This window comes from Mus musculus, chromosome 5 (assembly GCF_000001635.26).
Source record: "Mus musculus strain C57BL/6J chromosome 5, GRCm38.p6 C57BL/6J".
Lineage (NCBI taxonomy): Eukaryota > Metazoa > Chordata > Mammalia > Rodentia > Muridae > Mus > Mus musculus.
In genome coordinates, this window is record NC_000071.6 from 53,867,587 (window position 1) to 53,881,412 (window position 13,826).

A 13,826-nucleotide genomic window follows, 5' to 3' on the forward strand; every position below is an offset into this window, starting at 1 on the left:
GCTTCAATGGCACCAGAAGGCGCTGTGCCAGCTCCTAAGGAAGGAAGCAACTAGAGGTCCTTCCTAGGGTGATACCTGGGAACCGCAGCAATGGCCAGCATGGCATGATGACGCTAAGGGTGCAAAGGTGGCATGCTTACCTTGGCAGTAACCAGTTAGGCTTCAGGCTTGTTAAAAGGAAAATGATGCCTGGTACCGAAAACCTAGTAACTTCCTGGGCCTGGTGAAGCCAGTTATTTTGGAGGAGGACCTACAACGGCTATGTTATTACACAAGCATAATTCCTAACTGCATCCTAAATATTTGTCCTTATACTCACAGGTTAGTATAGTTCTTACCTCTCATCAAGGAAACTTGTTTTGCATAAGACAGAGACTATTACAGAAAACTACAATCAATCAAAACACAGTGTTGTGGAGCCCAGTCCCTATTGATCCGGCTACATTACTTTTATTATAGAAGACCACATAGCTGCAGGTCCAAAGACTGAGATTTGAGTATCTTTGGAGCATTATTCTACAAATACACACACACACACACACACAGGGAGGGGGGAGGTGTACAAAAGTACTTAAACGTCTGGCAAGAGAAAAGGTCAGCTATTCTTATCTGTGGGTATAAGGATAAATATTTAGAATTTAGTTAGGGATCATGCTGGTTTAGCAAAGTGGCTGTTATTGGTTCTCCTTCAAGATCTATGACTTCGTTAGGCCTAAGTAGTTGTCTAGGTTTTCAGTACCAGGCTTGATTTCCCTCTTCCTGAGCCTGCATTAAGTCCAATTAGACCTAGTTGGGTTTGAAGGCATATATTGTTCTCTTAGCATAATTGCGAAACAGATAGAGACCACTATAGCTGATCAGTTGTGGACCCTAGTCCCAACTGATATATCTAGAACATAATTCTTACAAATAAGGCTCAGGGATCATTGTGGAAGAGGGGGCAGAAAGTAAGAAACAGAGGAAGAGGAAGTTTACTGTGGGATTTTTGTCTAGAAATCTGTCAGAGAGGCTACATCCATGAAGTCCACCAATATGGCTGACTAAACATGACCCGAACAAGGACGACATCAGTAGACCTACTAACATGGAAGACGGATAGCCCACAAGGCTTCAACCCTAGATAAAAATCGTACAAGCAACTAAGGAATGCTAAGATCAGAAATATTTTTCTCTAGGGAAAAGTATACCAGCTGGTTATCCAATATCACAGGGTCGGCTCTGCAAACATACACATACATATGGATGGAGTAGGTTGTATTTATAGATTTAGGAATACACACACACACAAATAACGACAGTTAAAAAGAAAGAGGACATGAATTTGAATGAAATAAGATGAGGTCTATTTGGGAAGGATTGGAGAGAGAAAAAGACAGGAGAGAATGTTATAATGATATGATAATCTCAAAAATTGTAAATAAAATCAGCATACACAAGGAGATAAGATTAAAATTATGTAATGGTTCAATAACTGTCTTAGGGTTTCTATTCCTGCACAAACATCATGACCAAGAAGAAAGTTGAGGAGGAAAGGGCTTATTTAGTTTACACGTCCACACTGCTGTTCATCACCAAGGAATTCAGGACTGGAACTCAAGCAGGTTAGGAAGCAGGAGCTGATGCAGAGGCTGTGGAAGGGTGTTTCTTACTGGCTTGCTTCCCCTACCTTGCTCAACCTGCTTTTTTATAGAACACCCACAAGGGAACCTCCCTCCTTGATCACTAATTGAGAAAATGCCTTACAGCTGGATCTTGTGGAGGAATTTCCCCAACTGAAGCTGATTTCTCTATGATAACTCCAGCCTGTGTCAAGTTGACACAAAACTAGCCAGTACAATAACATTTCACAACTTTATGGTTGTTTAGAGCCCAAGATTTTGCTTATTGGAAAATACCCATTATATTAAAATGCTAAAATTAAAATTTTTCCTCAGTAGATGCCAACATTATTTTGAATTGGATTTACTAGAATTTTTAAAGTTGTGGTTCAAAACAAAACAAAACATGAAGTTTGTCACCTTATCCATTCCTAAGTGTGCAACCAATGACAATGATTGTCAGTATTGACAACCTAATATCCATTTTTTTATCCTAGAAAGGAAATGTATTTCTCAGCATAGCAGTATCTGTGTAATACCAGCATTTACTCTCTTATAGTAAGTTAGTTACATTAATGTTCCTTACTGTTAAGTGCTAAGAACATGCCCATTGATGCAAAGGCAACTGCTCCTACTGCTAGGCATATATACTCCATCTCCACAGCCCCAGAGCCTCCTCTCTCAACTAAGTTCCAACTGTTGCCTCCCGCTCCCAGGGTACTCTTCCCCAGTTAGCCTCTCAGTAAGTTTCTCAGGCTCTTTCAGTGTTTGGTCAGAGGGCACTTCTCAGTAGCCACTTTCTTTTTTTTTTTTTTTTTTTTATCTGTTTTCATTTTAATTGACAAATCATAGGATATTCTCTGATCAAGTTTTTTCCCTTCCAGATCAACTTCCCACCCACCCAACTCTCTCATTCTCATTGTCTCCTTCCCTCCTTCTCTCTCTCTCCCTCTCCCTCTCCCTTTCTCTCTCTCTCCCCCCTTTCTCTCCAAAACCAAACAAATCTGAAGTGACAATTAAAACAAAATTAAGCAGTGAAAACACTAGGCACACATGCTCAAAACAGAACCCATAAAAACACAAAATCAGAAGCCATGATATACAAGCTAAAGAGCAGAAGGACAAAAACAAAAAAAAACAAACAAAATAACAAAATAAAACAAAAACTGGAACAAACAAAGCAACATTAGACAAAGAAAATCTACAAAAATATGATTAAGTTTGTTTTGTGTTGGACATATACTGCTGGGCAGAGGGTCTACCCTTAAGTAGTATTAACATAGCCTGTGAGACTCCACTGGAGAAAGATAATGTTTCTTGGTAAGTGGCTATCGATTGGAGATAATTTCTTAGGAATGGGAGCTTTGTTCACTTCCCCCTTTCCACACTAAGATCCTGTTTTGCTTGATCCAGTGTTTAGATCTTTATCTTCTATTTATATCTAAGCTCTTAGAAAAACTATAAACACAGTTTGGAACCAGTATCTATTGATAGATTAATGAGCTAAATGTAGTAGGGTTGTCCCAGAGAGTTACTTTGTGCAATATGGAGGCTGCTATTCTCATAGCTTGAACTTATAGACTGCCAGGCCCTTCTCTGGGCCTCCTTTATCTTGCTCCATGCTTGCTACTTAATGCACCAGTTGATGTCATCACTTAGCACACTTGCTGTCTGTCACTTCCCTTCAGAGCTTTGTGTTTGTGTCTTTCTTTTGATGTACCCCTACTTCACCCTGAGGTTTGTGCTTCGTGTAGTAAGAGCGAAAGAAGGGAGCCAACTGATTTTTAGAAATCTGTGGATGTCCTCCAAAGAGTATTTCAGAGTGATAAGAATAACTTAAAAGGACGGCATGTTGAACAAGTGTAGGTCATAATTATAAAGTTCTATAAAGGTAAATAGAGAACAGTGGGGATTATTCAAAAATCCAGTGCTGGAGTATTTTCCAGAAATGGAGATATATAAAGTTTTAAGTTGAAGAAGCATGACGGTTGAGCATTATAAATATACAAATCCTAAATTAAATATATTAAGAGCCAAGAATAACGGAATATAGAGAATTAATAGCAATGTAGTAATAACTGTAGAGAACATTTTAATCGTGTGATATCCCAGGTGCTACTCTAAACACTTCCCATATACCAATTAATCCCCACAATACACTTTGATTGAAGCATTATTACATTCACCTTGCATATGAGAACACAGATACTTAGAAGTGCAGGCACTGGCCCTTGTCATTCAGTTAATAAACTGTGGAGCTCCAGTTTAAAGTCCAGCAAAATGTCTAGATGGACAAGTGCCCTGGCACAATGGGTTCTAATCCACTCCCCATTCTGTGCCCATCCCCTCTGCCTCCCACCCCACCCCAGTTTTTGTGGTATTTTTATAGACTCCTGGGTCTTCTAAATGTCCCTTCATCTTCCTAGGACTGGACTCCTGCCCTCAAATTTAAGGCTAGTGTCAGCAATTCAGTTTCTTCTATTGGGAAGCCCTGGTCCTGACTGTACCCTCTCTGTTTTAGCTCTTGATAGAGTTGCATGTGCCTTTGCTGGCTGGGACAGCCAGCTTCTACTTGTATTGGGAAAACCTTTCCTTTGCTGATGCCATCCTTATTAAGAATGGAGACCTCTCCTCATTCTTGGCATGCCCAGCTATGAACTGCACACCAATTAAGTCTGCTTTCAGTTTCATAGACCCCTCTGTGCTTGTGTGTGATTGCCCATGGGTACCTCAATGTAGTCTCATCTGTTAAGTTTCTCACATGTGATTTTCATTTCCAGATAAAACATAGGATAATTAGCACATAGTTAGCATTTTTTTGTTTGCTGCTTCAAAGTCTGGGGAGCAAATAGGGAAATGTATGAGAACGGGCAGCCTTCACATGGAGTCCCTCTGAGAACATTTAACGAAGGAGTGCCAATAGAGGGCGCTCTTCCCATTGCAAAGCCCAGCACTGACCTGAGCAGGTCTCCTCCAGCGCCACCTCCTTATTAAATTAAAATTAATTGAATTAGCATCAGTTGTTGGGTTGCAGTGCTCACTGTTGATTTTTCCAATGTCATGTTCAGGTGTTACTTTGCTTTTCACGGGATACGTCTGTACTGGGCCACTTTGCATACAACAGTGCTTCACCGCCGAAGTCATACATCAGAGGTAACATTTAAATAATTCTAAAGAGAAATTATTGAAGACTTTCATGATCATTCCAAGAACATTTGAATATTTTATATTGGTATTTCCAATTTTAAGTTGAAAATTATTTCTAATTTCTCTGCAGTCCTAATTACTGCCTTTCCTTTCAATGTCAGCACCCAGGCAGATCACAGAACCCTCTCCTGAAGTGACAGAGATTGCATTTCCATTGTCTTTTTGGTTCTTGACATCTCCTGCCTCCTCTGTCCCATTTGTGCCAAACCTGTTGTTTTCTTCTTCTTGCTACCCATAGCCATAGATTTATCTTTTCAGATTTTCTTAACTTTCTTTTAGTAAGTTGGTCTTTGAATTCTAGTTGGGCTACACTTAAACATTACGGTGTGGTAGATGTGCTACATTACCCCTTTATTCTATTCTTGTGGTCTCTCTACTGCGAGCTGCCTCAGCATGCCCCTGTACTATTCCAGTGTGCTGTCCTCCCCTGAAGACTGAGCTAGCCTCAGCCCTTCTCTTCACTGGGCAGTCAATACCGCACACTAAAATCCCTTTGCCCTGCTGTGCTTGTGTGATGCCATTCTGCTGCTTCTATGAAGAATAAACATTTCTTCAGGATTTTATCCCTGCCTGCTTGGTGTACCTCTTGCCCTAGGACAGCCCAGTTTTCTTGTGTTGGAATCAGGCTCTTCCCCCCAATAAGGGGCTGCTTTGCTTCTGAAATGAATACATAAAAATTGCTTTTCTTTTTATCTAAGGAGGTTATTGGGCTAAGGAAATGGCTCAGTGGATAAAGTGCCTGTGGTGCAAACCTGAGAGCCTGGCTTTGGTTCCCCAGTGAAGCCAGGCAGAGCACCGTGCCTATAGCCCTAGCACTGGGCCCAGATGCTCACTAGCTGGCCAGCCTAGCTAAATTGTCAAAGAACAAGGTAGAGGGTGAGCTAGGAAGACAGCTGGCTTTGCTCTCTGGCCTCTACATGCATACACACACACACACACACACACACACACACACACACACACAAATATACGTACCCTACACACACCCTTCCATCTCATCCTGCACACAGAGTGATCATAAAATTTAATTGCCTAATGACCTAAACACCATCTTAACCTAGCTTTCTTTCCTTCCCTGATAATCTCACAATGTGCTATATTCGTAGTAGCCTTAGTGCACGAAGAGCTTCATATTCCATTACCACAAATTATAGGCCCTTGGTGGACCAGCCTATATGTCATGTCTACCAGTCTACCATCAGTTTCCCTCCCTTGACACAGAAACCCTTAAAGCCCATTTAACGAAGTCAGCAAATGTATTGCATTATTTGTGGTTTGGTCTGCATTGTAACCACTGGGTGGGTGGGGGCTGTGCCCTGTGTTTGCTGTGCAGTGTCTCAGTGCTGCTGCTGTGCTCAGTTGGGGGTCTCTTTCTCATCATTCCCTTCTTTCCTCACACAAAGACCAGCTCAGCGTGTCTCCACCTTAGCCTAAGATAGCCCCACTTTTTATTTTTATTCCTGGTTTCTCTCTTACACCCACTTAAAGAGAACCTTAATAATACATTTTAATTTAAATCCCAGTGCAAGAATGGATGTCTTTTTAATAACTCAGGGTTCTTAAGAATCCTGTTAAGGTGGAAGCCAGCGGTCTTGGTTAGGGTTTCCGTTGCTGCGATGAGACACCATGAGACACCATGACAAAGCAGCACGGTGAGGAAGGAGGGAGCCCTCTAGGGCTCATCTGCCTTATACTTCCATATCACCGCTCATCACTGAGGGAAGTCAGGCTAGGAACTCACACAGGGCAGGAACCTAGCGCCAGGACTGATGCACAGGCCATGGAGGGGTGCCCACTACTGGCTTGCTCCATGGCTTGCAGGGCCTGCTTTCTTATAGAACGCAGGACCACCAGCCCAGGGTTATCTCCACCCACAATCGGCTAGGCCTTCCCCCACTGATTGGTAAGGCTTGTCTACTTACACTCTGGTCACCATTTTTTCAGTTGATGCTCCTTTCAGACGACTCTAGCTTGGTAGGGTGATATGACATTATGAAGTGATTCAGTGGGAGATGGGAAGAGTGAGAAGCTGCGGAACAGTACAGACGGAGCTTTTATAGAGCATTCTGTTTTAAGTGGTTACCCTTTTTCTCTAATCATATCAACTCTGTTGGGAGTCAGGATATGGTTAATTTTTAACTCTTCAGCATATTTTCTAAAAACATAAGCTAATAGGATATGGCAAGACTTCAGACTTGCTTTAAGAAACAGGATTGTTAAATTTAGAAAAATAACTTTATGCTTATAAATTATTCTCCAGTACTTAAGACCATTTGAAAACATTGTCTAATCAATATTATTGAGTTTAATTGTTAAAAGGCTTTGCTGGTATCAGACAACTGGCTGACAGATTTTCAACTAATTCCATATCCTGAAATGAAATGAAGTTGAACTATGGTTATTTTAAAAATTCCATTCATTATCCGCTACTTATTTGGACATTCACAGAATGTTGCTTTTTGAAACTTTACTGAGTGTATGGCTTTCCCTTACAGGAAAACTAGGATTAGAAGAATATGCTGTTTTCTATCCGCCCAATGGTGAGTGATGCTTCTGCTTCCTCTGGAGGGAAATGGAAAAGTAACAGCTTTTGTACTGGGGATGTAACTTTCTCATTCTGTCCTGAAAATGAACACAAATCATCATCTAAAATAACCCTTCCTCCTGGGAAAGGTGGATTTTAGTGCCTTGCTCTATGTTTGTGTAGTTTAATGCCAAATTGTGCACATCTCCAGCTCTACTTAGGATCAATAGAAGATTTGTGAGAAGCTGAGTCAGCGTAAATGCCCACCTCTAAGACATGCGGTTTTCCTTGAGGAACACTAAGCAGTTCAACTAGAACCTTCTCGTTGTGTCATTGGCACAGCACAGGAGTGGGGGGAACAGACTGCCCTGTGTTGCAGTTAGTGTCTTTATAGGTGGCCAGTGTGGCATTTATTAAGTAGGGAGATTGTGAAGAAAATCCTTGACTTGCTGAGAAGTGATATGACCCTGTCTTTACTCTTAGGCATTCACTGTACAGGTCTTTTAGTGTGCTTACACAGGCAGCAGATAACACCCTTGTCCTGATGGTATTAATCCACACCCGGTACAACTTTTGCTTTAAAGGAGTTAAGAACTTGGGCATTGTAACTCAGTGGATCTGGGTTCAGATCCAAGCTCTGTCAATTTACCCCCTGCCCTCGGTAAGTTACACAGCTTCCCTGACCTTGAGTTTCATTAACTTAGCATGTGAATAATGATCACATGAGGCATGTTATGAGACTCCAGAACAGGGCTTCACTTTGAGTCCAGGAAGTGCAGCCATGATGATGGTGTTTAGCAGTATTGGGCAGTCTGAGAGCCGGGTGTGTCCTGCCTGCTCCGGCTCTAATTATAAAAATTTCTCTCTAGTTCTAACCTCTTCCACGATTACCTCAAACCTAATGTGGCCCAACTGGGCATATATATTTTCCTGTGCCCCTCAAGAGAAAAACAAAATAGCAAGCAGACAACCTGTCTCAGTCAGCTGCCATTTTCCTCTACCCAGTCACTCAAGCCCTGAACCCTGGAAGTCATGATAGAGTTGTAGATGGTGCAGGCTTGCTCCACCCCATCTATGTCTTGTGCCTTTTGCTTTCTTTTGGGGTCGTCTTTTTCTCACCCTTACCTACCATCTGATCTTGCCGTAGCCCGTGTGGGTGTAATGACCAACTACATTGGTGCGTCCTCCCTATCTTTTCTAGTTTTCTGGGTTTGCCTCTGTCGTTCTCAGTTCTACATCCAAAATGAAAACCGGAAAATTTCCATTTTTCTTAAAGTTCCTTAGTGCTGCTGGAAAGTTTAATGCCCAGGCTTCTCAGTGTGACATGCACAGGGGGACCCCTGGAGTCTCACCGGTGCCATACAGTCTACTACTACCTAGCTTCATAAATCACCATCTCCCACCTCACTGTTTAAATTTAACATCAATATCCAACTATTCTCCCTGAGCCACAGACACTGACACCGGCACTGTGTTACCTCATTGGCCTTATCTGCAGACTTAGCCAAATCCCAGTTTGGGAATGGATGCTACTAATATCTTACAGCACACAGAACAACCTCATAACAAAATGAGGGAAGGCTCTTGAAAACAATAATAAAAATATATTCCTTTAAATCTCTTTGCAAGCATAAAGTTGATAACTTTTTATCATCTATATTAATTAAATAAATTTAAAGTGCTACTAACCACATATCTACTTAGAACATAAATTTAGATAGAAGTGGAAAAACTCATTAAAATTTTATTTTAAATATGACCTCTGGATTCACATTTAGATGCTGTTTTTATTGTAGTGGTTTGGACAATTTTAATTACTAATGTATCAAAGTCATAGTTTAAAAGTTTTAGTTTAGAAAGATAATGAAAACTCTAATTTATCCATTCTCTCGATCTCTGTCTTTACTGATATGTTATATGTAAGATGAGAATACAGAAGAATTTATTATCTCAACAAATGAATGTAATAAACTGTACTAAGGAATCCAAGTGAAAGGGTGTAAGCACTTCATCTGGTGCGAGATGAAGTGAGTCAGATGAATGTTATAAAGATCGTAAGGAAGGGGAGGCACAGCCTGGTCAGAGTGAAGCATGCTAAAGTCCATGGGCTTTGTGAGTCTTATCCAGATCAAAAGCTGTTTGTTTGTGAGCAGACTAAGTCTTCTATTTCTTTTTTTCCCCATTAATTTATCCATGTATTCACTTTACACCCCAACCACAGTTTCCCCCTCACAGAGCCCCCCCCCTCCTCTTCATCCACTCATAGACACCCTGGAGCCTCTCTCATCACATGGGATAACATTAACATGGAGACCTTCTCAGTGCATAGGAGCAGGGCGTGGGGCATGGATCCATAGCTGTGGAACTGTGGAACTTGGAAGCCAGATCTGTAATGCCCAGCACTTAAAGCATGTGCTTGGATAATAGTCAAGTGTTAAAACTTGACTCTTGAACAGCTAAAGAGTGAGGGGCTCTTGAAACTGGCGAAGAAACAACCCTACGATCAAAGAAACCCAGTGCATGTCCTGGGACGCTCCTTGGGTTCTCTGCTTCCCTCCCTTGCCAAGATTTTACTGTGTCCTTCATGGAGACTTTTTGGAGCCCTCTTTCATCTTAGTCAGGCTCGTCTTGGATTTATGCTCAAACTAACATGTGTTACTTTCCATTTGGAAAGCATTAAATAGCTATGGGCATTGAATATCTGTGTTGTACTGAAGATTATATTGATTATGCTAGTACACTCTAAACACTCAGTTATGTTTGAGGGGAACTCGGTAAAAGTTCATAAAATAAGAGTTCAAAGAAAATTGATAACTTAACCAAAGTCACAAAGAATTCAAACTCATGACTCTATGACTTCACTGAGCCTTTGTTCTTTCCATTGCATCATAGAGAACATTCTATGCTCTGTCTTATCACACACTTACAGTAAGTTTTTACTTTAGTGGTTTTATTTACAGGCCCTCATTGTACTTACAAACAGTAATTGCATTATCTGTCACCTCATAGAGGATGCTGAGCTCGATTCTGCAGATAATGCATGATGTTAATGAGGCCCTTGCTTATGTAGACAGTTGATGATTTCAGATCTTAGGAAAATGTAATGAAAATGTAAGTAAACATGAGTGATATTGATGTGCACAGCCCTTTGGGCTGCTATGCAGATCACTAGTCCAATCTCTGTAATCCTTATTAAAAATGCCTTGTCCTGATTAAGCTGTCTCACTTAGCAGATCATCAGAATTTGTAGTAGTTGGAAATAACAATAGGTCCATTTCAACTCACTGGTTGAAATGTTTTAGTAGAGGCTTAACAGGGGAAGACAAAAACAGGTTCTTAAAAAATATTTTATTTTATTTTCAAATATACAGGGGTGGGGCATAAGAATGCAGGTGCTCTATCAAGTTGAATGTGTAGTTAAGAGATTTAGGGTAAGGGTTTTGGTGTTAGGGTATAGCTCCCTTTAGTGGGGTTCTGAGAGGAGGCATTGTATACAGAATTATCAGGGAAAGCTACTGACATCTGAAAGCCTGCCGATGGTGAGTGTGTTGTACCTCAGAGACTCCGGACTCAGGATCAGACAACAGAGGAAGCAGAGATGCATGCCAGCTGAGCTACATGTGGGGTGAATGAACGGACAGCAGAAGCCTGTGGACATGCAGGCCTTCCTCATAGTCTCAGCACTATTTTCAGAAGATAATGAGCAATTTCGAAATTTGGTTAGTGAGTGAGCTGAGCATTTGGAGGGAGGAGCAGAAATTAGAAGGCTTTTGTAGAACCACAGGTAAGAGCTCACCAGTGCCCAATTACAGGCCCTAGATGGAGGTAACTAAATAAACGGTTCAAAAATAGCAGAGTCAGACTCTGCAGGCTTCGTGTCTCTTTCTGCAAGCATGTAATGAGCACAATTATATTCTTGTCACAGTGCTTATCTTAGTGGGTGGATAAGTAATATCTATCCTATGCTCAACGAATTTGTGTTTTACAAAAATAAAAATAGGCCAGAGAGATAGAGAAGGAAAACGTCTTGTGTTAATTGCTGACTTGTCAAGTATTGTACTGTAGTACCCACATTGCTTTGCTATCTCACCTTCCAGTTGGCAACACTATAGGGAAAAACTAGGCAGGCCATCACCCTCACATCTGTCATAAATCCAAATACTAAAAGTTGTAAGCCAGAGCTGGAATCTAATAACCTTGTGGAAGGCCAGGTTTGGATTCTCTGTCTCCTCCACCATTCCTAGAGTACAATAAGCACACCTCCTTCCCGTCCTGCTGATGATTGCACAGAGAACGACCCTGGGACCACATCTGCATCCTGCGGTATATATATTCAGGACGGAAAAGAACCGTCAAGCTTTGTGAGCTGGCTTTAGGAAACTGGGCCTGGAAATATGGGGTGGTCACTAAGAAGAGTGACCTCAGCTTAGGGTCACTGTCCTTAGCCTGAGAAAGTGTGGAAGAATAAATAAGTTAAATAACTTACCTCCCTCCATATCTATAGGCAGTGACAGAGCCAGAATTGCATAGTGTTGTCTGGGCATACAGAGAGTCATGCCTCATCCAGTCAGGGTAGGTCCGCTAGTACAGGAGTGCTCTGTGATGAACTGTTTTGGGTGAGAAGTTCAAGGACTACTGGGAGCTGATTCTAGAGTGTTGCTGAGTACGATCAAAATACATTATATAAAATTCTAAAATAATAGGGTATTAAAAGAAAACACTTTGAAGGAGTAAGCCAGGGGCAGGGCTAGTGAGGAAGATCATTGCCTAGAGCCCTGCTCACTCAAAGGTTGAATAGGAAAGCATCCTCTTCAGGATTGAAGGTTACAGTCCTGTTTGTAGGGTGGAGAAAAGGAATGATGTTGGTGATATAGCCCAGTTGACCAGAAAGAGACTACATTCTATATCAGGTACCAGAACCAAAGGAGAACTAGAAAGCAATAATAGTCCAAAGGGTCTTTTCCTGTATGTCAGGGCATGTGCTAAGCAATCATAGAAACAGCATCCAGAAGGAGGCAGGATGCCGGGATTTCACAGTTTGAATTAAAGGTTAATAATGAGAATCTGGTAGAGAGAGCGTGGAGGTAAGTATGATAGAGTCTTGGAACTAGCTGAGATTAGGAGTGGCCAGAAGAACCACAGAACAACAAACTACAGAAGCAGAAGGTTTGGGAAACAGCTCACTCCTCCCTGCTCATCATTGCCATGGCAAGGTCAAGGTTGAGAGAAACCTTCAGTTGTCTGAAGCAAATCTAACCACCACAGGCAGAGAAACCCCCGATTTGGCTATCAGAAGTTAGGACTGTATAGGCAGAAAATATACTACATGTAAAGGTGTCTGGGAAAGTAAAGGGAAGGAGTGTAGAATGTTGATTGTGATGAGGGCATATATAGGAGTGGGAGGGTTATATATAAAATCTTTGGTTGAAAGGTTTCCATAGAAACTAAAGATACAAAACTTAGAAGGTCACTGTGCTTCTATGCTCCACAATAGAAGGACAGAGCCCGGCCATCCTCCTTACACTAGCTGTGCACAGTGAACTTTTCTCCTCACAGCCGTCGGTTGGCTGCCAGAGCATCCAGCCACTGGCTTCTTCTCCCTTTGCCTGGCCTGACTGTGCCCCTCATCCCTCTTTAGTCTGCTATTTTTCTTGATAGCATTTATTACTGTCTGAATGTAGAAACGTATTTTATGATTTTTCCATTACAAACGGCCAGTTGCAGTCCTTAGAAGAACATCCAGCATATCCTAGAGGTTCAGGAGATACTTGTGGGATAATAAACGTGAAGGAGGAAGGAGAGCTGATGGACACGATTCCAAATCAGGGATTGGCAGGCTTGTTGTACAGCCAGCCAATGGGTAAATGGTCTGTTTTCCTGGCCACTCTCTCTCTGCTCCATATTACTATTTGTTTGTGTAAATACTCCTTTAAAAGCATAACAGCTTTTCCTAGCTCACAGTGGAATTATCTTGCTGACAGCTGGAGAAGTTAAGGAAACAGGATTTAGCGAGCTGAAAGGGGAACGGAAATGTCTTCCTGCTGAGGATGCAAGTAAGAAATAGTCAGGAATAAACAACAGACAGGCCAGAGTTCATGCCAGTGACCTCAGCCTCCTAGTGTAGGGGAGGGAGGGCCTGCTGGGCATTAAAAGGGAGACCATTTTCAAAGCATAGAGGCTAAACAAAGAGCGATAACAAGAACCTTAATAAGCACCAGAAGCTGCCAAAGTAGCCCAGTGTATTATAAATGTGCCTCATGCTTTCAGGTGAGACACCGGAGAAAGAGTTCTTTAGACTTAGAGCAGGTGACACTTCAGACCCCTGCTGCCTAACTTCTGGGTGGTCTGGCACACTAGCTCACAATAATAACGGGGTTCCCATGATGATGCTCTTATTGAATTGTTTTTAACAAAGAAATACTGACATTATTTTGTGAATGCCTATATCAACTGTATACATTTACTACAAACCCATGCATTTTACTTCTGAGCCATAG

At 41.6% G+C, this 13,826-nt stretch overlaps 1 protein-coding gene across 8 annotated transcripts in view; it reads left to right on the forward strand.

Annotated features, from left to right (window-relative positions):
* Positions 1 to 13,826, forward strand: part of Tbc1d19 (TBC1 domain family, member 19) — a 99,679-nt gene that overhangs the window by 58,044 nt on the left and 27,809 nt on the right. For 7 of the 8 annotated variants that reach the window (XR_003955695.1, XR_003955696.1, NM_144517.4 and 4 more), the window contains 2 exons: positions 4,667 to 4,751; positions 7,301 to 7,345. Coding sequence is in view for 5 of the 8 variants with exons in the window: in NM_144517.4 (NP_653100.1) it covers positions 4,667 to 4,751; positions 7,301 to 7,345 (130 nt within the window). In the remaining 3 variants the exon portion in view is untranslated. The remainder of the gene's footprint in view (positions 1 to 4,666; positions 4,752 to 7,300; positions 7,346 to 13,826) is intronic. The other variant, XR_003955697.1, reaches the window with a different exon arrangement.